The 22,118-nt window shown below is 40.8% G+C and overlaps 1 protein-coding gene across 5 annotated transcripts in view; it reads left to right on the forward strand.

Annotated features, from left to right (window-relative positions):
• The window catches only part of NSF (N-ethylmaleimide sensitive factor, vesicle fusing ATPase), a 179,903-nt gene that overhangs the window by 125,318 nt on the left and 32,467 nt on the right, over nucleotides 1-22,118 (forward strand). For all 5 annotated transcript variants that reach the window (XM_008271641.4, XM_002719197.5, XM_070060567.1 and 2 more), the window contains exons 13-15: nucleotides 2,488-2,583; nucleotides 7,346-7,502; nucleotides 8,873-9,006. In XM_008271641.4, the coding sequence (XP_008269863.3) occupies nucleotides 2,488-2,583; nucleotides 7,346-7,502; nucleotides 8,873-9,006 (387 nt within the window). The remainder of the gene's footprint in view (nucleotides 1-2,487; nucleotides 2,584-7,345; nucleotides 7,503-8,872; nucleotides 9,007-22,118) is intronic.

A 22,118-nucleotide genomic window follows, 5' to 3' on the forward strand; every position in this document is an offset into this window, starting at 1 on the left:
GGTTTTTTTTTTTTTTTTTTTTTTTTAGGGCCCTGATACCAATTTAAAGATTAGACTCACTTGCTTTGTGCTATTGGTAATGAGCCCAATCACATTTAAAAATGTGTTGGTATCTTAATCGCTCCTCAGGTCCAGGCAGCTCCAAGTGCTGATAAAGGCCTCGATGCTTCTCCAGATGTCCTAAGTGTTAGCTCCAGGTGCAGTAAGCAGACTATGCAGAGCTGGCACATAGATTCTCAAGCATAAACCATGAATACAAATGAAAGTTTTAGGTCCTTGGTCTCTTAGAGTAATGATTATAAAACTTGAATTACCTGTATGGCACTTTATAAAACTATAATACCTGCACCCTTTACAGGACCTGTTAAATCAAGTTTGTAAGGGGATGGAGCCTGGTGTCTATGCATCTTTAATGCCTCTGGAGGTTATTCTGAAAATACATGCTTACCTTCTGTACCTGTTTTGTCTTCGCCTCAGTGTTTTACCAGATGGCTATACAGTGTTCTTTGGAATAGATAAGTTGTAATTTACTTAGTTGGTTCCCTTTCCTTCTAGTCTTTTGTTAGTACAAAATACTAACCTGGATACCTGTGTACATGTAACTTCCTGCACACTTGTGATCTTAACTTATGTAGTAAGTGCCTACAAGTGGAATTGTTCAGACCATTTATACACACACACACACACACACACAATTTGTGAACTTGAGAAAGATGTTTTGGTTTGGTTCACTTTGCCTTTTTTTCTCCAGTTTATTGTGTTAAAATACACATAACATAAAATTTACTATTTTAAACATTGTTAAGGGTGTGAGTATAGTTAAGCAATATAAATGTTTTCATCATGTTATGTAACCATAGCCACAATCCTTCATTCATCTTATAAAACTGCAACTACCCATTCAAAAATAACTTCTCTTTTTCTCCTTCCCCTAACCCCTGGCAACCATCTTTCTGCTTTCTATGTCTGTGAATTCTAACTCTTTTAAGTACCTCATATAAGTGAATTATACAGCAGTTGTGTTTCTACAGTGGACTTATTTCACTCAGCATACTGTCCAAGGTTAATCCATCCTGTGATGTGTGTCAGAATTTCCTTCCTTTTTATTTTTTTTTTAAAGATTTTTAAATTTAGTTGAAAGGCAGAGTTACTGAGAGGCAGAGGCAAAGAAAGAGAGGTCTTCTGGCCGGTGCCGCGGCTCACTAGGCTAATCCTCCGCCTTGCGGCGCTAGCACCCCGGGTTCTAGTCCCGGTTGGGGTGCCGGATTCTGTCCCGGTTGCCCCCCCTTCCATGCCAGCTCTCTGCTGTGGCCAGGGAGTGCAGTGGAGGATGGCCCAAGTCCTTGGGCCCTGCACCCCATGGGAGACCAGGATAAGTACCTGGCTCCTGCCATCGGATCAGTGCGGTGCGCCGGCTGCAGCGCGCCAGCCGCAGCGGCCATTGGAGGGTGAACCAACGGCAAAGGAAGACCTTTCTCTCTGTCTCTCTCTCTCACTGTCCACTCTGCCTGTCAAAAAAAAAAAAAAAAAAAAAGGTCTTCTATCCACTGGTTCACTCCCCAACTGGCTGCAGTTGCTAGAGCTGTGCCGATCCAAAGCCAGGAACCAGGAGCTTCTTCCAGGTCTCCCACATGGGTGCAGGGGCCCAAAGACTTGGGCCATCTTCTGATGGTTTTCCAGGCCATAGCAGAGAGCTGGACTTGAACCAGCACCCATATGGGGTGCTGGCATTGCAGGCCAGGGCTTTAACCTGTTGCTCCACAGTGCCGGCCCCTCCTTCCTTTTTAAAGGCTGAATAATAGTCCATTGTTTACACACACACACACACACACACACGCACATACACATGGCATTTTGGACATTTTGGTGGCTTCTACATTTTAACAATTGTGAATAACAGTGCTATGGATATGACTGTTCAAATATTTCTTCAAGAACTTGGTTTCAGTTCTTTTGGGAATATTCTTGGAAGTGGAATTTTTGGATCATACAGTAATTCTATTTTAATTGTTTGAGAAATCTCCATTTTATTTTCCAGAATGTCTGTACTGTTTTACATCCCCACCAATGAGCACACAAGGATTCCAGTTTCTCAACATCCTCACCAACACTTACTATTTTTTTTCTTTTTCTGTAGTAGTAGTCATCCTAATGGTTGTGAGGCAAAATCTCATTGAAGTTTGATTTGTACTTTCCAAATAATTCGTGATCTTGGACACCTTTTTATGTGTTTATTGAGCATCTGTATATCTCTTTAGAAATGTCTATTCATGTGTTCTTTGCTTATTTTATGATTTTTGTTATTAAATTTTAGTTTTCTGTATCTTCTAGACATTAATAAATTAACCCTGTTCATATGCATAATTCATAACTATTGGATTTTTTTAATATGTGAAGATATTCTTTTTAACCTTCAGATGTTGTTCTGAGGCTGAAAATATTCTTAAATCGTGGAAGACCTTACATTGTGTTTTCATTTCTGCTTAGGCCAGCACTAAAGTAGAAGTGGACATGGAGAAAGCAGAGAGCCTGCAGGTGACAAGAGGAGACTTCCTTGCTTCTTTGGAGAATGATATTAAACCAGTGAGTATGCACAATGAGTGATGTATATGACAAATAATAATAACAGTATTAATTCAGGAAAGAAATAAGCATGTTACAGAAGGTCATCCTACATAATTTCATGAAATGAGAAAATCATAGACTTGGAAGCATCTCTATCAGTGCAGGAGCCCATACTTAACCTAAATGTTTTGTGATAGGGAGTTTACATTCTTTTAAGGCAGCCCATTCAATTTTGAGACATTTAAGTATGAGTTCTTACTTTATATTAAACTGAAATTACTTTCCTTATTGGTTCCTATATAAAAATCTCAAGCTATAGAAACCTAAATTCAATCCATCCTTTGGGTATCAGTTATTAAGATACTTCAAATTAACTCTGATATCCGCCTCTCTCTTTTACCTTCTCTAGCGCTATTTTTCCCAACCTCCTCCAAAGTGTGCCTTGCTCTTGCTCAGTACCTTTTGTTCCTATGGCTACCATAATTCCTAAGTCTCTTAACCATCATGGAAGCCCTGAAAAAAAAGTTGCAATCTTCTTACAAAGTGTTTAAAATAAAGTTAGAACTTCAGAATATAGTCTAAGGTTATTAACCCATTTTTATATAAAACAACCAGTAATGTTTCAGTAACCATTGTCAGAGCCTTCTATTGGTTTAAAAAAATTGTAAAAAGGTCCAGTTCTTAAAGAGGTGTGGATGTTTGTTTTAGTGCATCTCAGTGTGCAGAATTAGATTAATCTTAATCTAATTCATGACACACCATTGTCATTAGTCTCTGTACATGGCATGTAAAATAAAATGTGGTGTGTATAAATTCTAGAACTTGCTATTTTGTTAATTCTTCTTTACCAGGCATCATCCATATGATTTCCTGAAGCTGTACATCATTCATTTTCATTACTGAAAACATTCCATTGTTTGACTACCACAATTTATTTTCCTTGTTAATGGGCATTTGGAATGTTACCGGTTTTTTGCTATTACCAACAAATGCTGTTTTAAGCATTCTTGAATTAATTTCTCATAGATATAAATTTAAGACTTAAATTTATGGGTTGTTGAATATATGAATGTCCAACTATAAAAGATAATTTCAAACTGTTGTGCCAGTGGTTGAGACAGTTACCAGTGTTCCAGGAATATGAGAGAGACCCTCTTGTTGTACATGCTGTCCAACACTTGGTATTGTCAGGCTTAATTTTTGCCATTCAGTTGGGAATAAAATGGGATCTCACTTTGGTCTGGATTGTATTCTGCTGATTACTTATGAAATTAAGCATTTCTTCTAATGGTTATTAGCCACATCAGTATCTTCTATGAAATACCATTTGTGTCTTTTTCTTGTTTTTCTTTATTCTTGTTATTTTATTCTTGTTATCCTTTTTTTTTTAAAGACTTATTTATTTATCTGAGAGACAGAATTACAGAGAGACAGAGGCAGAGAGAGAGTGAGGTCTTCCATCCACTGGTTCATTCCCCAAATGCCACAACAGCCAGAAGTAGGCCAGTCCAGAGCCAGGAGTCAGGACCAGGAGCTTCTTCCGGGTCTCTCACTCAGGTTCAGGGGCCCAAGAACTGGGGGCCATCTTCTACTGCTTTTCCAGCCCATAGCAGAGAGCTGGATTGGAAGTAGAACAGCTAGGACTCAAAACAGTGCCCATATGGGATGCCGGCACTGCAGGCAGCAGCTTTACCTGCTATGCCACAGTGCCGACCCCTTATTTTTTATTCTTTTTTGATCTGTACTAATTATTTTTTCTCAGTTTTTAATGTGTTAGAATACACATATAAAATTTACCATTTTCACCATTTTTAAGTGTGTGAGTACAGTTCAGTGGTGTTAAATACATTGATCATGTTGTGCAACCATCACCACCATTCATCTATAGAACTCTTTCTGTCTTATAACACTGAAAATCTGTACCCATTAAAAGACTCCCCATTTTTCCTTCCCCCCAGTCCACAGCAGCCATCATTCTACTTTCCGTGTCTGTGATTTTGACCCCTTTAAGTATTTCATGTAAGTGAAATCATATAGGATTTGTCTTTTTGTGACTGGCTTATTTCACTTAGCATAGTGTCCTAAGGGTACATCCATGTCACAACATAGGTCAGAATATGTTCAGATTTTAAGGCTGAGGAATACTCTGTTTTGGTCTCCACTCACCCGTCAGTGGACGGTTGGTGGCTTCCACGTTGTAGCTATCCTCAGTAGCACTGCTGTGGGTATGGCTGTGCAAATGTCTGCCCAGACCTTCCTTTCCTTCTTACTGTTGTGGGATTGTTGGATCCTATGGTATTCCATTGTTAATCATTTGTGTACTCTCCATTCTGTTTCTCCACGTGACCCTACTATTTTACATTACCACTAATAACAGGGATTTCAGTTTCTTCACATTTCCACCAATGCTCATTATTGTCTCTACCTTTGGTAGTAGCCATTCTAATGATTACGAGGTGAAATCTCATTATGGTGTTGATTTGCATTTCCCAAATAATTAGTTGGTCGAGCATCTTACCATATACTTATTGGCTATTTGTTACGTGTTCTTAACAATAACAATTTGTTGCAGATATCTCTTTTAAAGACAAAAGTAAATTTCTTTTAACCCTGTCTACATTTTATGACTATTGTGATGTTCAAATATAATTACTTTCGAAAGTTACTAAGCAATGGAAATGATCTAGTCTTTTGCTGTTATCCATTAGTTATCAACATTATTTGAACCCATACTAGATGATCTATTCTAAGGATTTTTTGGTGACAAATAATTTGTCTAAAAACTTACTTTTGTTTAGTCCAGGGGTCTGGAGAATGAAATAATGAAATGACAGGCTATGTACGAAAACAAGCTGTGTGAGCTGGGAGAGTCACTGCTTTGTTCCAGGCATCTAAAGCTTCTGCTGCGAGGTTTGGAGTGTGTGCTTGGAACCACTGCAGACAAGAGCCGTCCAACTTCCATGTGTACTGTAACAGCATCCAGCCAGCACTCATTAGGCTCTTCCTCTGCAGGGCCAGAGCTTGCCCGTTCTCAGCCAGAGAGCAAGGACTCCCTGTGTGTCCACAGGAATGCAAGGACACTACCCAAGGGGTAGCCCGAAAGCAGTTTTCTTTTTGGTCAAAGGACCAGAGACCACTGGATATTGTTTCAGATTTGACTTTCTCTGAGATTCAGATTCTGAAGAACTGTTAACATAATTCCGTATTTTGGGTAATCAAATATTGACCTTTTGAAGTATGTGGTAGTCTTTAAAAAGTTGAAATTCTCAAGATACATGAACTTACATATACACTGTTATGTTTTACTGTTCATTTAGTCTCCTGTTAGCTTTCTTTTTTTTTTTTTTTTAAGATTTATTTATTCATTTGAAAGTCAGAGCCACACAGAGAAGGAGAAAAGGAGAGACAGAGAGAAAGAGGTCATCCACCCACTGACTCACCCCCGAGCTGGCTGCAGCGGCTGGAGCCACGAGCCTCCTCCGGGCCTCCCATGCGGGTGCAGGGACCCAAAGACCTGGGCCATCCTCCACCTCTTTCCCAGACCACAGCACAGAGCTGGATCATAGTGGAACAGCCAGGACTCGAACTGGCGCCCACACAGGATGCCAGCACTGCAGGCAGTGGCTTCACCCGCCACACCACAGCGCTGGCCCCTCCTGTTAGCTTTCAGAAAATCCAGTTCAGTTGTAAGCACTATAGTTGTTGACTACTTTTCCACCTGCTTTAATGGGAGTTATAATCTTTGAGATTATAAGTTGAAATTGAAGAAGGACAAGTTCAAAGTTATTATATAAAATAATTGCTTTTTTTCCTTTACTAACCTTTCAGTCTTGATTATAGCTGCTTGTTTCTATACCATTCTAAAGCTTATACTTACAGACATATATTTGGTGCCATTTAACTTATATCCCCTACCATACAGTCAATGTGGACATGATCAATACCATTTTGTATTCCCATTGTAATCCATAGCGCCTGCAGTCAGTGTAAGGATAATGTCTTTGCTGAGTTATTTCTGATTTCTTTTTTTAAAAAAAGATTTATTTATTTATTTATTTGAAAGACAAAGCAACAGAGAATAAGAACAAGAAAAAGAGAGAGAGAGAGAGGGAGAGAGAGATTGGAAAGGAGGGAAGGGGAATCTTCCATCCACTGATTCATTCCCCAAATGGCTGCAACAGCCAGGGCTGGAACAGGCTGAAGCCAGGAGCCAGGAGCTCCATCCTTGGTCTCTCATGTCAGTGGCAGAGGCCAAGCACTTGGACCATCGTCTGCTGGCAGCAGGTACATTATCAGGAGAATGGATGGAAGCAGAGCAGCTGGTACATGAACCAGCACTCTGACATGGCATGCCGGCGTCGCAAGCACTGGCCTAACCCACTGCACCACAGTGCCATCCCCTTGCTTCTTATTTCTAAGTCCAAAATCACTTTTTTCTCTTTGTTGTTAACAAAATGACCAAAACCTGCATATTCTTTATAGGATCAAGCATGTTGAAGCATATTCTTTCTTTTAGGAATTTTTGGTGTTTGAGCTCTTAGAGTATGAACCTAGAATCTATTTACTTTTATTCCTTCAGTCACTCCAAGCAGCTTCACCCACCTCCCCCCGCCCCACTGGATAACAAGTTAAATGATCAATTATAAAACTTTTCAGGTTTTTTACATTAATATGGGATAGTGCTCAATACTTTTAGTGTGTAGGAATTTATTACTTTTATACCTTTAAATATTTTAATACTAATATTCAAAATGCTTTAAACTACCCTTTTCCTCACTAGGCATTTGGCACAAACCAAGAGGATTATGCCAGTTACATTATGAATGGAATCATCAAGTGGGGTGACCCAGTCACTCGTGTCCTGGATGACGGGGAGCTGCTGGTACAACAGACTAAAAACAGTGACCGCACACCCTTGGTCAGCGTCCTTCTGGAAGGTGAGGAAGATTGAGGAGAAGCCATTCAAATGTAGAAAGCAGCACTTTTCCGAAACCATTTAGTATGTTCCAGAAAAATGAATCATTTTTCATTCTAAAGCTTGTTATGATATGAAATAGTAATCCAGACTATATAGCCATATTGTGGATGTATTAAAGTTTTCTTGAGTTAGAATGTTACTAATGAATAGTAGCAACTAGTTTTCTTATAGGATTATGTCTAAATTTCTGTAGTACTTAATGGACTGAATGATACCACATAGTACTCAATTTTAAAATTAAATTTATGCTGAGAACCTACTGTATTTTAGGTTCTGGGGGGGTACAGACATTCAGGCATTCAGTCTGGTCATGAAAAAAGACATGTAAATAAATTCCTATCTACAGCATATACGTGTAAAGGGGTAGGTGAATGCAAGCCATTTTGCAAAGGCATGGGCAGTGATATTTAATTTAGGCCTTGCTGGGTCAGTTAGGAGTTCACTGGGTAGACAAAAGGGAAAGAACATTCTACTCGCGAATGATTAATTGGTAGTTTTGCTTAGCACGACAGCAGCAAATTTCCATGAGGGCACATGGCAGGGGAACCTACCCTTTCCACGGGTATAAAGGTAAAGGCTTCCTGAGAGGAACACATTAAACCAAGGCCCGAAGGATGAGGAGAAGCTGTCCGAGGAACGGGGAGACGTGCTCCTGAGAGGGGCCCACACGTCTAACTGCTGTTGGAAAGACTTCAGAGAAGAGAAAGAGGCTGAACAGATGGGAGAGAGAAACAGTCAATGACGCCAGACTCTAAGAAGATAGGGAGGCAGAGTTGATTGGTTCACAGTTGGAAGAGGACCCTTCTTCTTTCACACAGAAGGGAAGGGAGGGATGTCTAAGTACAGGTATTTTGTAGATTTGGTGGCCTTTTTGTTTTTAGAGTTGTAGCTTTTTAAGTCATATTTGCTTCTAACAGGCAATTTTCCCTGCTCTCAATATCATCTCCTAAAAAGATTATATGTTTTTGCTAGACAAATGATTTGACAGAATAACACAAGTACTGATAAGCATTTGAATGCATTGTTTTGTTTTTTTGAAGAAGCAAAACCCTTGTACTTCATACATTCACCCAGAAGTTTGAAAGATGAAAGCTGTGTGAGAAAGTAAGAAGGAATGTGTTTCACCACACTTTTGAGAAATGCTAATCAGTTTGTTAAGTTTAGTTGCTAATAAATAAAAGGAAACATGTCTGTCATGAAATTGTGTCAGGAAATGTTAATGAGCAACTAGTTGAGACCTTAATACGTTGGGGATAAAAGTTAAAACTTGTTTTATGCCTTTTGCTTGGGTTGGCTTTTTTCCCTTGACTTGCTCATGTCTTTATGCAGGCCCTCCTCATAGTGGGAAGACTGCGTTAGCTGCAAAGATTGCAGAGGAATCCAACTTCCCCTTCATCAAGATCTGTTCTCCCGATAAGATGATTGGCTTTTCTGAGACAGCCAAGTGTCAGGCCATGAAGAAGGTATCAAGATTTTTACTGTTTTTAATTTCTTATCTCTTAGATGTATGTATCTGTGTGTGTATAAACATACATGTACATATAAAGCTATCTTTGTATACACATATATATAAAACCCATAGCAACTATGTTCTTAAATTCTTCTCTAGCAGAACAAAATTATCAGCAGAATTTGGGATGAGGGTGCCAGGACAGTGGCTATTTTAGATTCTTAACTTTGTAATGCATTTTTAGTAAAAGTGTTTCACCTTCCAAGTTATGCTTGCTTTGTTTTGTCTTAAGATGAATTTCCTTAGGTTTGTATCAGCTTGATAAAAAGAAGGACCATAGTTGAGAGTGTTCGGGCAGAGTGGAGTGGTTTCGTTTAGGATTTTTTTGTGAAGCTCTTACATCAATGTACAAAGTCAAACTGTCCAGGGACAATTACATTGACTGTGCAGTTTGGGAAGGAACAGTGATGTGTCATTGGGAAGCTATTCCCTACAGGAGGATGACTGCGTATTTCGTAATTATCAATCTGCTTGACAGCTTAATGCAGTCCTCATCTACCTTCTTTTCTCTTTTGACATTTGTCACCTTTTATTTTTTTAACTTTTATTATTTTTTGAAGATTTTTTTTCTTTTATTACTTGTAGTAGCAAAAGAAGCAGTGAAACTGCAAATGGCAGTGAGTGTAGTGGGAGCCAGGTCAGAGAACAGTAAAGGAGCTCTCTGAAATGAAGTGGACAGGTAGGGCAGGTAGAGAGCCAGAGAGAGAGAGAGAGAGAGAGAGAGAGGAAGGGGGGGGGGAGGGAGAGGGGGAGAGACTGAACAGCCAATTTTTTGAAGATTTATTTTTTTGAAAGGCAAAGTTAGAGAGGGAGCGAGAAAGAGAGCTCTTCCATCCACTGTTCACTCTCCAAATGGCTGCAATGCAGTCCAAAGCCAGGAGCCAGAAGTTTCTTCCAGGTCTCCCACATGGATGCAGGTGTAAGGACTTGGGCCATCTTCCGCTGCTTTCCCAGGCACATTAGCAGAGAGCTGGATCAGAGGTGGAGAAGCCAGGACTTGAACCAGAGCCCATATGGGATACCAGTGTTGAAGGTTTACCCACTATACCACAATGCTAGCCCCTATCACCTTAATATGACCACTCTGAATCATCAGGGAAGTTGGGACAGTGTAGCCTAGAATGGCAGAACTGAAAGACTACAAGGTCATCTAGTCCATCTCTCTTACATTCAGCCGAGTGCTGTGTAAGACATCTACAATAGCAGGTGGCTGTTTGTTTAAAAAAAAAAAAAAAAAAAAATCCATGATAAAGTGCTCCTCTTACCTGATGGCCAGTTTTTCTATTCATGTTCTAACTCCAAACACTCTCAGGCAACAGAGAAATTATTTTTTGTATCCAGCTAAAGTATTTATTTTATTTAAATTCTTTTTTTCATACTTGATATCTTATAGATATGAACTTACTGTAGGTTAAAAAGATGTGGGAAAATCAGAGTTAGAGGGAAGAATCTTGAGAAGTTAAGTAAAGAAGGCTCTGGATGTCCATCAGGCACTCACTGTGTTAAGGTGTAAGGTAGGGATCAACCAGAGAGAAAATCAGCAAGGAAACAACAGTTAATTGACACTGTAGACCAAGTGGACCTAATAGATATCTTCAGAAATTTTCATCCTACAGTTGCAGAATACACATTCTTCTCACCAGTGCATGGAACTTTCTCCAGGATAGACCACAGGCTAGGCTATAACGCAAGTCCCAGCAAATTCAAAAAAATTGAAATCCTACCAATGCATCTTCTCTGACCACAATGGAATGAAGCTGGAAATCAACAACTCAAGAATCTCTAGAACATTTGCAAACACATGGAGACTGAACAACATGATCCTGAATGAACAGTGGGTCTTGGAAGAAATCAAAAAACTGTTGGGGACCAATTTTTTTTTCATACTATTTGTTAAATACTTAGTATACTTAGTATACTTAGTATAGAGTTAATATTCTGTGAATAAAGTTAATTGAAAACAGATTTTAGTAGAAAATAAGAATAGGAATAGGAGAGGGAAGAGAAAGAAGGGTGGGAGGGCAGGTACATGGGAAGAATCAGTATGTTCCTAAAGTTGTATTTATGAAATGCATGAAAGTTGCACACCTTAAATAAAAGGTTTCTAGTGGTGGTGGGGAGATGTAGGGTAGGATTACTTCAGTTTTTCCTAGCAAAAGGGACTATAAAGAAAACATACATTTAAAAAGAAGCAGACTTGGGCCGGTGCCACGGCTCACTAGGCTAATCTTCCACCTGCGGTGCCAGCACCCGGGTTCTAGTCCCGGTTTGGGTGCCAGATTCTGTCCCGGTTGCCCCTCTTCCAGTCCAGCTCTCTGCTGTGGCCCGGGAAGGCAGTAGAGGATGGCCCAAGTCCTTGGGCCCTGCACCCGCATGGAAGACCAGGAGAAACTCCTGGCTCCTGGCTTCAAATCAGTGCAGCGCACCGGCCGTGGCGGCCATTTGGGGGGTGAACCAATGGAAGTAAGACCTTTCTCTCTCTCTCTCTCTCACTGTCTTAACTCTGCCTGACCAAAAAAAAAAAAAAAAAAAAAAAAAAAAAAGAAGAAGAAGAAGCAGACTTGGGCCAGCATTGCAGTACAGCAGGTTAAACAGCCACTTGTGACGCCAACATCCCATGTCAAAGTGCTGGTTCAAGTCACAGCTGCTCCACTTCCCATTCAGCTTCCTGCTGACACATCTAGGAGGGCAGGAGAAGATGGCCCAAGTACTTAGGTCCCTGCCACCCTTGTCACAAGCCAGGATGGATTTCCCGGCTTCCACCTGGCCCAGACCTTGCTGTTGCGACTATCTGGGGAGTGAATCCATGGATGAAAGATCTTTCTGTGTCTCCCCTTCTCTGTCGCTCTGCCTTTCAAATAGATAAGTCTTTTTTTTTTTTTTTTAAGATATATATTTGAAAGTCAGAACGACAGAGAAAAAGCGACAGAGATCTTTTATCTGCTGGTTTACTGCCCAGATGGCTACAATAACTTGTGCTGGGCCAAGCTGAAGCCAGGAGCCAGAAGCTTCTCCCAGGTCTCCTATGTGGGTAGAAGAGGTCCAAACACTTGGGCCATCTTCAGCTGCTTTTCCTAGGCCATTAACAGGGAGCTGGATTGAAAGTAGAATAGCCAGGACATGAATTGGCACTGCCCATATGGGTTGCTGGTGTTGTGAATAGTGGCTTTACCAGAAATGCCATAACACCAGCCCCAAAATAGATAAATCTTTAAAAAAAAAAAAAAAAAGTGGTCATGCAGACTCCCCAGAAATGTCAGTCTCTTTTCCTTCAGGTGCCGCAAAATTGTTTGTGATGGGTGCTTGAAATGGATGGAGGAGGCAGAACATTTAGCACGATTTGAGCCATATACATAAACTGCAAGATAAATACTCTTTATAAGGATCATTGAACTTGACTGTGACAGAGAAGGAAATGTTACCAGATACAAAAATGACTTAGAATATCACAGTTTATTCTATTTCAGAAGTAAAATGAATAGCACCTATCCCTCCCAGAAATAGCTGGCTCCCTAGAGTAGGCAGATGTTGTTTTCCATTGGTTTTCTGTCCCTCTACAGAGAACCCTTAAGCCACTTCTTCTGGTGAAAATTTAAATACTGCTTTTGGAATCTATGGCCATTCAACTTCCCATGTAAATGAACAGCTGACTTTGCTTTCATTCCCGCAGTCGCGTACTCCTGTGCTTGCTCAGACTGGAAGTGTCCCTGACCAGAGGGAGAGGGAGAGTGCTCCATTGCTCTCCTCCAGCGGCCCGCTTTCTACTCAGAGGGACTCTGGGATGTGGGTGGATGGTCGCAGTTTTTCTATAAAGTTTTTAAAAAGTACTTTAGGCTTCTGCAGATCAAAGCTTCTTTGTGAGTGTGAGATATTATCATTTTTATTATTTTAATCTCTTGCAAATTGACTTGGGGGGAAGGTAATATGTGCTGATTTTAGAGGCTTAAATGGTTAAATTAATGGCTTAATAACGTATGATTTAATCTTTAAATTGTTGAAGCCTTTCAAGGCAGAGTTTTAGATGAGCAGAAGGCTAAGGAGTATAAAAATAAATGTCTATACAAGCTTATGCAGAATTGTTTCGATTCATGATTCACCCACTGTCTAGATCATTCATCCACTCTGCAAGTCTCAGAACGATCCCTGCTGCAGCAGTGCAATCAGTTCATACTAGACTTTGATTTTCCTTGGGGGAAGAAATATTCCCTGTAGCCAAGGTTCAGAACAGAAGAGAATGAAGCATAGGTATCTTAGAAATATCCTAGAAATACACAAAATTACAGAATCTTTCCCTGCAAATAATTTTCACATTGTTACCTGATGATAGGTTGACAAAGCCTGAGGGCACAAACCAGTCTAACAATACAAAGTCTTCAGGTGGTGTTGGAAAGGAACTGTAAATGCCATTCTTCCGTGGTTCCAGGCCGCCTCCTGCCGCTGTGCCTGTCCCTGCCTTTATAGTGTAAGGATGAGGAGATGATGTTTAATTTTTTTCCAGAGAACAAATAATTTATAATGTTTTATTCTGGAGAAAACATGTCTTTCCTTGAAAGAAGCCCCTCCCCCTAAAATAATGTAGCTTCTTTTTAATTATAAAAAAGTTAATATAGCTTTTCCTAATTTAGAAAATACAGAAATGAACTTAGAAGAAAATTAAAATAAATCCATATTTGTCCTTTAATACTGTGTTCAGTATTATTTGAGCACACATGCACATTACATAGGGGGAATCACACTGGATATTACTCTTTTAAACCTTCTATTATTCAACATATTAGGAACTTTTTTCAGTGTCATTAAAACATCTCAATGTTACATTAAATTAATAGCTGCATATGTATAGTCTCTATTGTTGGGCATCTAGGTTTGCAAGTTTTTTCATCATTATAAATAATATCCTATAGAACTGTCAAACAAGGGGAATTATTGCCCCCTCCATTTTTTAATTAGATTGATAGTTTTTAAAGATTTATTTATTTATTTGAAAGAGTTACAGAGAGAGAGGAGGAGAGGCAGAGAGAGAGGGGTCTTCATCTGCTAGTTCACTCCCCAGTGGACCGTAATGACTGGAGCTGCGTTCATCCAAAGCCAGGAGCTTCTTCCAGGTCTCCCATGTTGGGGCAGGGGCACAAGGACTTGGGCCATCTTCCACTGCTTTCCCAGGCCATAGCAGAGAGCTGGATTGGAAGTGGAGCAGCTGGGACTTGAACCAGTGCCCATATGGGATGCCGGCACTGCAGGCAACGCCTTTACCTGCTTCGCCACAAGACCGGCCTCTAGATTGTTCTTAGATAGAATGACATTCTGTGACTGAGAACTTAGGCTTAGGACTTACATAGGCCTGAATTTGAATCCCAGCTTCACCACACTCACTAGCTCCGTGACTTTGAATAAACCACTTAGGCTATAAACCTTTATTTTTCCTCTTCTGTAAAGTGAAGATAATAATAGCTTCCTCATAGGATACTATGAGAACTAAATGAGAGAGAGTTTATGAACGGTATCACAGAGAGCCTGGGACATAATATGTGCTCAGGAAAGTGTAGTTGTTGTTTTAACTTTTCATTCTTATGCTTGCACTCCCGGTCACTTCCTCAGGAAATATTCAGAATTGGGATTGCTAAGGTTAATATGTTATTATTTCAAAGATCCATGATGCATATTGCTTTCAAAGTTCTTTTGTAAAAATAATGATTTATAAAACTCACTCCTTCAGAAAGTTGTATAAATTTACCCTTGCTGTCCCATGCTAGAGTTTCTTGGGATTTTCACCCACATTTGATACTATTAAAATGTTTTTTGCCTATCTGATAGGTGAAAGGTGAGCATTTAATTGATTCATTAGCTATATTTTAGTGAGTAAACTCAATTTTAAAGATTATTTTGCAATGACAATAGTTTGTAAAGTTCAGAAAAGTTGCCACTTTAACTTTTATTAAAGATAGTTGGTATGCATTAGCTAATTCATAAAAATATCTTTATATAATATTACTTAAACCAAGAGACAAGAGTTTTTGTTGGTAAAGAGGCCTTGTGCTACTGCTTCTTTTTTCAGACAGTGCTAAACTACTTGAACACAGTTTAGTCTCAATTAATTTAAAATTTACCTTGTACTTCTCTTAATTTCATTAATAAATCCATTCTCGTAAACTCCTTAACACTGCCAAAAATGTGTGAGTTATTATCATCACATTGCGTGTACCGTAGTTCTTCTAAGATGTTTGAAGTAGTCACAGATCTCCTTCCCTCCCATTTTGTGTTTGCTTCCCAAACTTCATTCTGAGTTTTACTTATTTTATCCATTTTTGCATTTATACTTAAAAAAACCCTATTTTACTACTTATGTAAGTAGCCTTAAATAAACAAAAGAGTAACAGTAGAATTTGGTTTTAACTAATTACCTAATCTTGATGCTCTCAAAGTATACAGTCAATACAGAGGTGAACTAGAGCAATCAGATATGACAGTGTGAACAAAATTAAGTAAAAATGTCAGTGATTTATAAAACTACATCCATTAATAACAGATAGAGACTTATTTTCAAAAGATGGAAAATTAATGAAAGAAATTTTCCTTTCCACTAGCCTTGCGAGGAAGAAATAATCGTCTTTGAATATCCTCCTGTAAATCCCACTACAAACTGTAGTCTGCACAGAACAGAATCATGGTGCCTAATCCTTCTCTTTTCATGGTTTCATCTATACAAAGAGCAGAGCTGGAAATTGGATCTTTAGACAGCAGTTACTAAGCAACAGAATTTGGGTGTTTTTGGTTAACATCCTAATGTATCATGTAGCTGATTTGTTGACGTTTGTGACCACAGGCCCCGTGTGGCTGGGGGTGGCCATTTGTTGTTGTGTTTAATACACTGTGTCTTCTGACACTTGGTCATATGAAGATGTAAAGGAGGAGGTGCAGAACTCTCAGGCCTGTGACTTTGTGTTACCAAGAATGCCTCGCTCTGGCTGACGTTTGTGAAAATGTAAGATTTTTTTTTCCTGAAAAGCAAGGAGAATGAATAACGGATTTTAAGGCCATTCCAGGAAGCTTTCGTGCTTTGCCAACAGTGCAGGTCCACTTCCTGAGGCAGTTTCATTAGAAGACAGCTAATGTTTGTTTGGTCTGCTCCCAAGTTGTTTTTAGAAAGTAGACATTATTACTGATAGCATCGATTTGAATTTGCTCATTTACGTTTTTATATGCTACCAAATATGATTAGGGTATGCTTTCAACTAATTGCTGACAGATTTACTACATTAGGTATTTTCTAAGCCATCGGATTCTTACTGTCATCAGATTTTGCTAATGAGATACTTCACTCCAACCGATTCAGAGTTCAGGTCCTAGAAGAACTAGGGACTTTGGTTCCACTACCTGAGAGCACTACAGAGGTTACAGAAAATGGAGGACGGAATCTCCTTAGAACACGCTTTGCAGTGATTTGTGATTCTGAAGGGCTGGGATTAGCACTGGGCGAATGCTGGCGTGCTCCTATTTGTATTCATGTAGACGCCACAGCCTGCAGCTGCTGCCCCTCCCCTGCACACAGGTGGCTCTCGCTCTCTGAACCTTCCAGGAGTGGGCTCTGTGTCCTTGAGCAGCACAGTCACAGCTGCCCCTAACCCCTATGTGGCAGGAGCCCCACCACTCCCATTCCTCAGTCTGTGCTTACAGAGCACATCCCGCGTGCCCTCCCTTGAGCCCAGGCTCCCCACATTCTGGCTTGTCTCTTAGGAGTAAGTCTGTGTTGTGCTACCCACTTTTTTTGCATGCAAGAGAGGTGGTACCAGAGAGTGTAGTGGCAATGGTCTCATTACATACACAGTGAGAATAGACTGGGATTCTGTGCTTTCCAGAGATATTCTTCCTTCTTTAGAACAGACCTCTTAGTGTGAGTTTGCCTGCTGACTGATGCCACTGGTTCCCACCTTGCTTCGTCCTCCTCCTTCCCATCTTCACCCTCTGCTTTCAGAATTCCCCATTTGAATCTCAAGACCCTGTACAAGCGATCTTCACGAAGTTTGTGGAAATGCATATTCTGAAAAAAAAACTATGCATGGATTTTTTTTAAAATTATGCACTATGCTAAATTTAGCTTCTAGTTACTCTTCTGAGTTTTTTGAAGTGCCCTGTATACTTCTATATGCTAGTCATTTACATGTGCTGTAAGAAACACCATGATAGAACTAGGACTGTATATCTTTTAAGTTTTCTCAGGTCTGTAAGATCTATCCCTTGCCTCACCAGTTGTAGCCCCTGTACCTCTGGGTTGTAACATCATGTGATCTGACACAGGCACTGTATAGCTGTTGTGGGCTGCTATTGATGGTCAATTTGCCATTTCAGTTATATAGAGAATCCTAATGGGGCAGTTTGTATGATTTAAATTTTTTTGCATCTTCTGGTACCTCTCCTCCTGATTGGATTTATCTTCCTAAAAACCTTGCTTAGATTTTGTCTGGCAGCTAACCCCACATCCTTGCCAGGCAAATCTGAGTCTCTTCTTTCAGAGCGTTTTCTGGGGCCTGGGCCAGTGGGGCAGGAGTGGAGGGAGCTGAGGAGACCAGGCAGAAATTGTGTACCAGGGAAAGAGTGATGATCTCATAGACTACTAAGGACCAGATAAGGAAGAAAGTGTATGTGTGAGAAGTGAAAGGGGTGTGTATATTTATTTAAATTAGGGTGGTAGCTACCCAAAGCAGTTTCAGTTGACTAGTTACAACTGGAATTACACAGCCTTTGTCATGGGTAGTAGATTGCTAAGAGAGTTAGCTATGAATGCTCCTCTTTGGGTGGTAGTAATTAATACATTGAGAGCTGTCTGTAACAAAACGAACCCAACTTTACATGAAGTGGCTACTTGTAAGTATTTTTCTTCCAAAATAGGTGGACCTTGAAGTCAACTGTGAGGTGGTTTGTAATGCTCCGTGAATTACAGTATCTGAGATAAGTTGATGAGACCACATACAGTATCTGAGATAAGTTGATGAGACGTAGCAGCTTCCCAGTTTAGACGCCACAGTGTCCTGAGTGAGATCCCTGAAGCCTTGTAAGCCATCGTGTGTTTAGAGAAAGAAGGGCTGACTCGGGGAATGCAGAACTGCACCCAGCACATGGTCCAGGCCTAAGGAACAGAACACCATGCTTTCATTAAAGCTTTAAGTGGAATTCTAGAAAACGTGTTGAAAAGCGAAGCGTGGTATTTGGTGAGTTCCTGAACTCACCTGAGTTTGTATGATACCACATTGGCTGCTGTATTGGTTCAGTCTTAAAAACAGCACAGAACCACTGTGGAACTGCTTCTAAACTCTTCCATTGTCTTGAATCACCAACTCAAAGGCAAAAGGAACCATAATTGTGTATAAGGAGGCTAAAGTAAGTATCCAGTTCTTACTTTTCTTTCCTTTTTCTTTTCTTTCTTTTTTTTTTTTAGAGGCAAATTAGTGAAGGGTGCCTTTCTCATTCTGCTTGTTAAATGTACCCACAACCCCCTGCCCAGCGAGCTGCTCCTCTGTTCTTTGTTTCACTCACCAGACCAGGAGGGCAGTGTCACCCTGGTTTCTCCATTGTCACCACGCCATTCGTTCACCATGTGCTCAGTTCAGCCTCCTAAATATCTCTTGACTGTGTTTACTCCTCTACAAATCCACTTCCAGGCTACCATCAAAGACTCTCTCCATGCAGCTCCCCTGTCGCTGCACTTGCTTCACCTCTCACCCTCCACAGCCCCAAACCCAACACTGGTGCAACACTTCTCTAGCTTACTTCTTACTGTCTCTGTGTCCGTTCCTCCTGTGTTCCTAGATTGCTCATCTCTCTGCCTCCTAATATTCGGTACACTCTGCTTAGAACACTTTCTGTCCCCTTTCCCTCTAGTTAACTCTTGTTCATCCTTTAGATCTCTGCTTAAATGTCATTTCCTGAATTTAGAAAACCATCCTTAATCCCCTAAAACTATGAATAAGGAGAATAGGCTGAGTTGTGCAGCAGTAATAAGCTGGCCCCCAAATCACAGTGCCTTAACATAATGAAATTTCTCGCCGGCGCCGTGGCTCAATAGGCTAATCCTCCACCTAGCGGTGCCAGCACACCGGGTTCTAGTCCCAGTTGAGGTGCCAGATTCTGTCCCAGTTGCCCCTCTTCCAGGCCAGCTCTCTGCTGTGGCCTGGGAAGGCAGTGGAGGATGGCCCAAGTGCTTGGGCCCTGCACCCCATGGGAAACCAGGAGAAGCACCTGACTCCTGCCTTCAGATCAGCGCAGTGTGCCAGCTGCAGCGCACCAGCCGTGGCGGCCATTGGAGGGTGAACCAATGGAAAAAGGAATCCCTTTCTCTCTGTCTCTCTCTCACTGTTCACTCTGCCTGTCAAAAAAAAAAAAAAAAAAAAAAAAAATTCTCACTCAACACCAGTGGCCACAATGGCTCAGAATGTGAGCTCTGCTCATCGTAGTTTCTCAGAGATCTAGTGTCCATCTCACGTGCGATTCCACGATAGCCAAGACAGGAAATAGAGGATGGTTAGTCACGAACATTAGTCACGAACATCAGAAAGTAATAAATTTCCACTCCTGTTTTACCAATCAAAGTGAATGTCATAGTCATGCCTGACCTCAGAGGGGATGCAGAAGTACTTCTTACCCTGTGCCCAGGAAGAGAACCAGCGACAACCGCAGCTATGTACCCCATATCCTCTTGGATTTCCTCTGGCATAATAATGTAGGCTCTGTCCTGGTCACATGTGATCTGCTCCCTGACCTCTGAACTTCTGTGAAAGTAGGGTCATATTTGTCTTAGTATTCTCTCAAGTGCCTTCATCAATGCCTAATTCATTAGTAGGAATTCTGAAATACTTGTTGAATGTGAATGAATGAGGCGACACTCGAGATTCAGTCCTTAGTCCTTGATTTTTCTGCTCCTCCCATTTCTCCTTGAAGATCTCATCGTCCTGCTTGCAGCAGTCACTGCCCTGAGAGTGATTTCTGTAATGTGACTTCAGTCAGATGTCTCCAACTGCCTACTTGATATTTCTACTTGAATTTAAAATACATAAATTTATTCTTTCAGTAAATACTTATCATTACTACTAGTGAGGCATTATGTTAAATAAGATGAGGAAACAGAGATCATTGAGACGGTGCTTATCTTCTGAAGGTTTAAAATCTAGTATAATACTGGGAAGGATACAATGAGTCCATAATGTGTACGCGATGTACTCCATGCTGTACCAAAGGAGGAGAGAGACCTAAGGCAAGAGGAATGAGAATTTGTCTTGTTTCAACCATTGAATCTATTGAGTACACATCATTGCTGACTACTATTCTGTGCTGGTTACAAGAGGTGTAACACTAACAGGGTGAAGTTTTTATCTACCTCACAATCCAGAGGAGAGACAGATAGCTGAGGATGAAAGGAGAGATGGGATTTTGAGAGGATGTGGGAGAGTGATTGAGTGGTTAAGAGGGTGGAAGGCATTTCTACCAGAAGGACTGACCTGATTAAATATCTGGAGGTAGAAATTGTTGTATTTGTATCAAGAAAAATATAACAAGGAACTGAATTAAGATGGTGACAGTGAGACTCTACTATGATAATTTTTCTTAATTATTATAAATACTTTTGTGACCAGCGATGTAGCATAATAGGTTAATCCCCCACCTGCGGCGCCGGCATTCCATATCGCCAGTTCTAGTCCCAGCTGCTCCTCTTCCAATCCAGCTCTCTGTTATGGCCTGGGAAAGCAGTGGAGGATGGCCCGGGTCCTTGGGTCCCTGCACCCACATGGGAGACCAGGAAGAAGCTCCTGGCTTCAGATCAGCTCAGCTCTGGCTGTTGCAGCCATTTGGGTAGTGAGCTAGTGGATGGAAGACCTCTCTCTCTCTCTCTCTCTCTCTCTCTCTCTCTCTCTGCCTCTGCCTCTGCCTCTGCCTCTGCCTCTGCCTCTCTATAACTCTGCCTTTCAAATAAATAAATAAATCTTTTTTTAAAAAAGAAAAATATAAATATTGTGAGTGTGATTTACTTGATTTCCATACCGAAGTCCAGAACTCCTAAGGTTAAAAGGTTCCCGCTAAGAACACTGTGCCACCCCCAAGCAAGAAGAGAGGGGCAGTTTTTGCCGTCTTTCTGTGCCTTATCAACCAGATCAGGCTGGGATGCAGAAATTAATTCTTCCTCCTGACCCCAGTGGGATCCTCTGAGCCTCACTGGTAGTCTCTAGAACAGAAACTCCCATCATTTGTAAAAAAGCTGGTCTCCAAGCTTTGAACACTTAGATCCAATTTATACGTAAATTAATTCTGCCTCATTTGGAATGACTGCATACTTGCCAGGATATAACTTCTTTGCTGCTTGTTTTAATTTGCATTTCTTTGGCTATCTTAAGACAATGTACTCTTATCTTTTGTTTGGTTTTGTACATATGTCTATCTGATCCTTCATACCCAACTTTAGTTCTTTTGTGAATCCTTGTACTGTTGTGATCTGATTTGAGTTGATGGGATTCTGGTCTTTTAGCGTTATTCCTGCTTAACAGAGACACAAGTCCTTTCTTGTTTTGCTTTTTGGGTTTTTTTGGTTTGTTTGTTTTTAAAACATTTATTTATTTATTTGAAAGGCAGACTAACAGAGAAAAGAGGAAGAGACAGAGAGAGAGGTCTTTCATCTGCTGGTTCACTCCCTAAATGGCCACAACAGCCAGAGCTGGGCTGTACTGAAGCCAGGAGTCAGGAGCTTCTTCTGGATCTTTCACATGGGTCAGGGACCCAAACACTTGGGCCATCCTCTGCTGCTTTCCCAGGCACATTAGCAGGGAGCTGGATTGGAAGTGGAGCAGTCAGGACTCGAACTAGCACCGACATGGGATGTCTGCAGGCGGCAGCTTTATCTGTTACACCACAATGCCGGCCCCCCACAATTCTTATAGATAGTAAATCGGCATTCCATTTTATTATACACCTCCTTCTTGGGTCACAACACTGAAGCTGTGCTCTTAAGGTCGGTGTGATGAACGTGATGGGATATGTCAGGTGACAAAGGAACAGCTGGCACCTGCGTCTCTGTGCTCAGCC

The sequence above is a fragment of the Oryctolagus cuniculus genome, chromosome 17, assembly GCF_964237555.1.
Source record: "Oryctolagus cuniculus chromosome 17, mOryCun1.1, whole genome shotgun sequence".
Lineage (NCBI taxonomy): Eukaryota > Metazoa > Chordata > Mammalia > Lagomorpha > Leporidae > Oryctolagus > Oryctolagus cuniculus.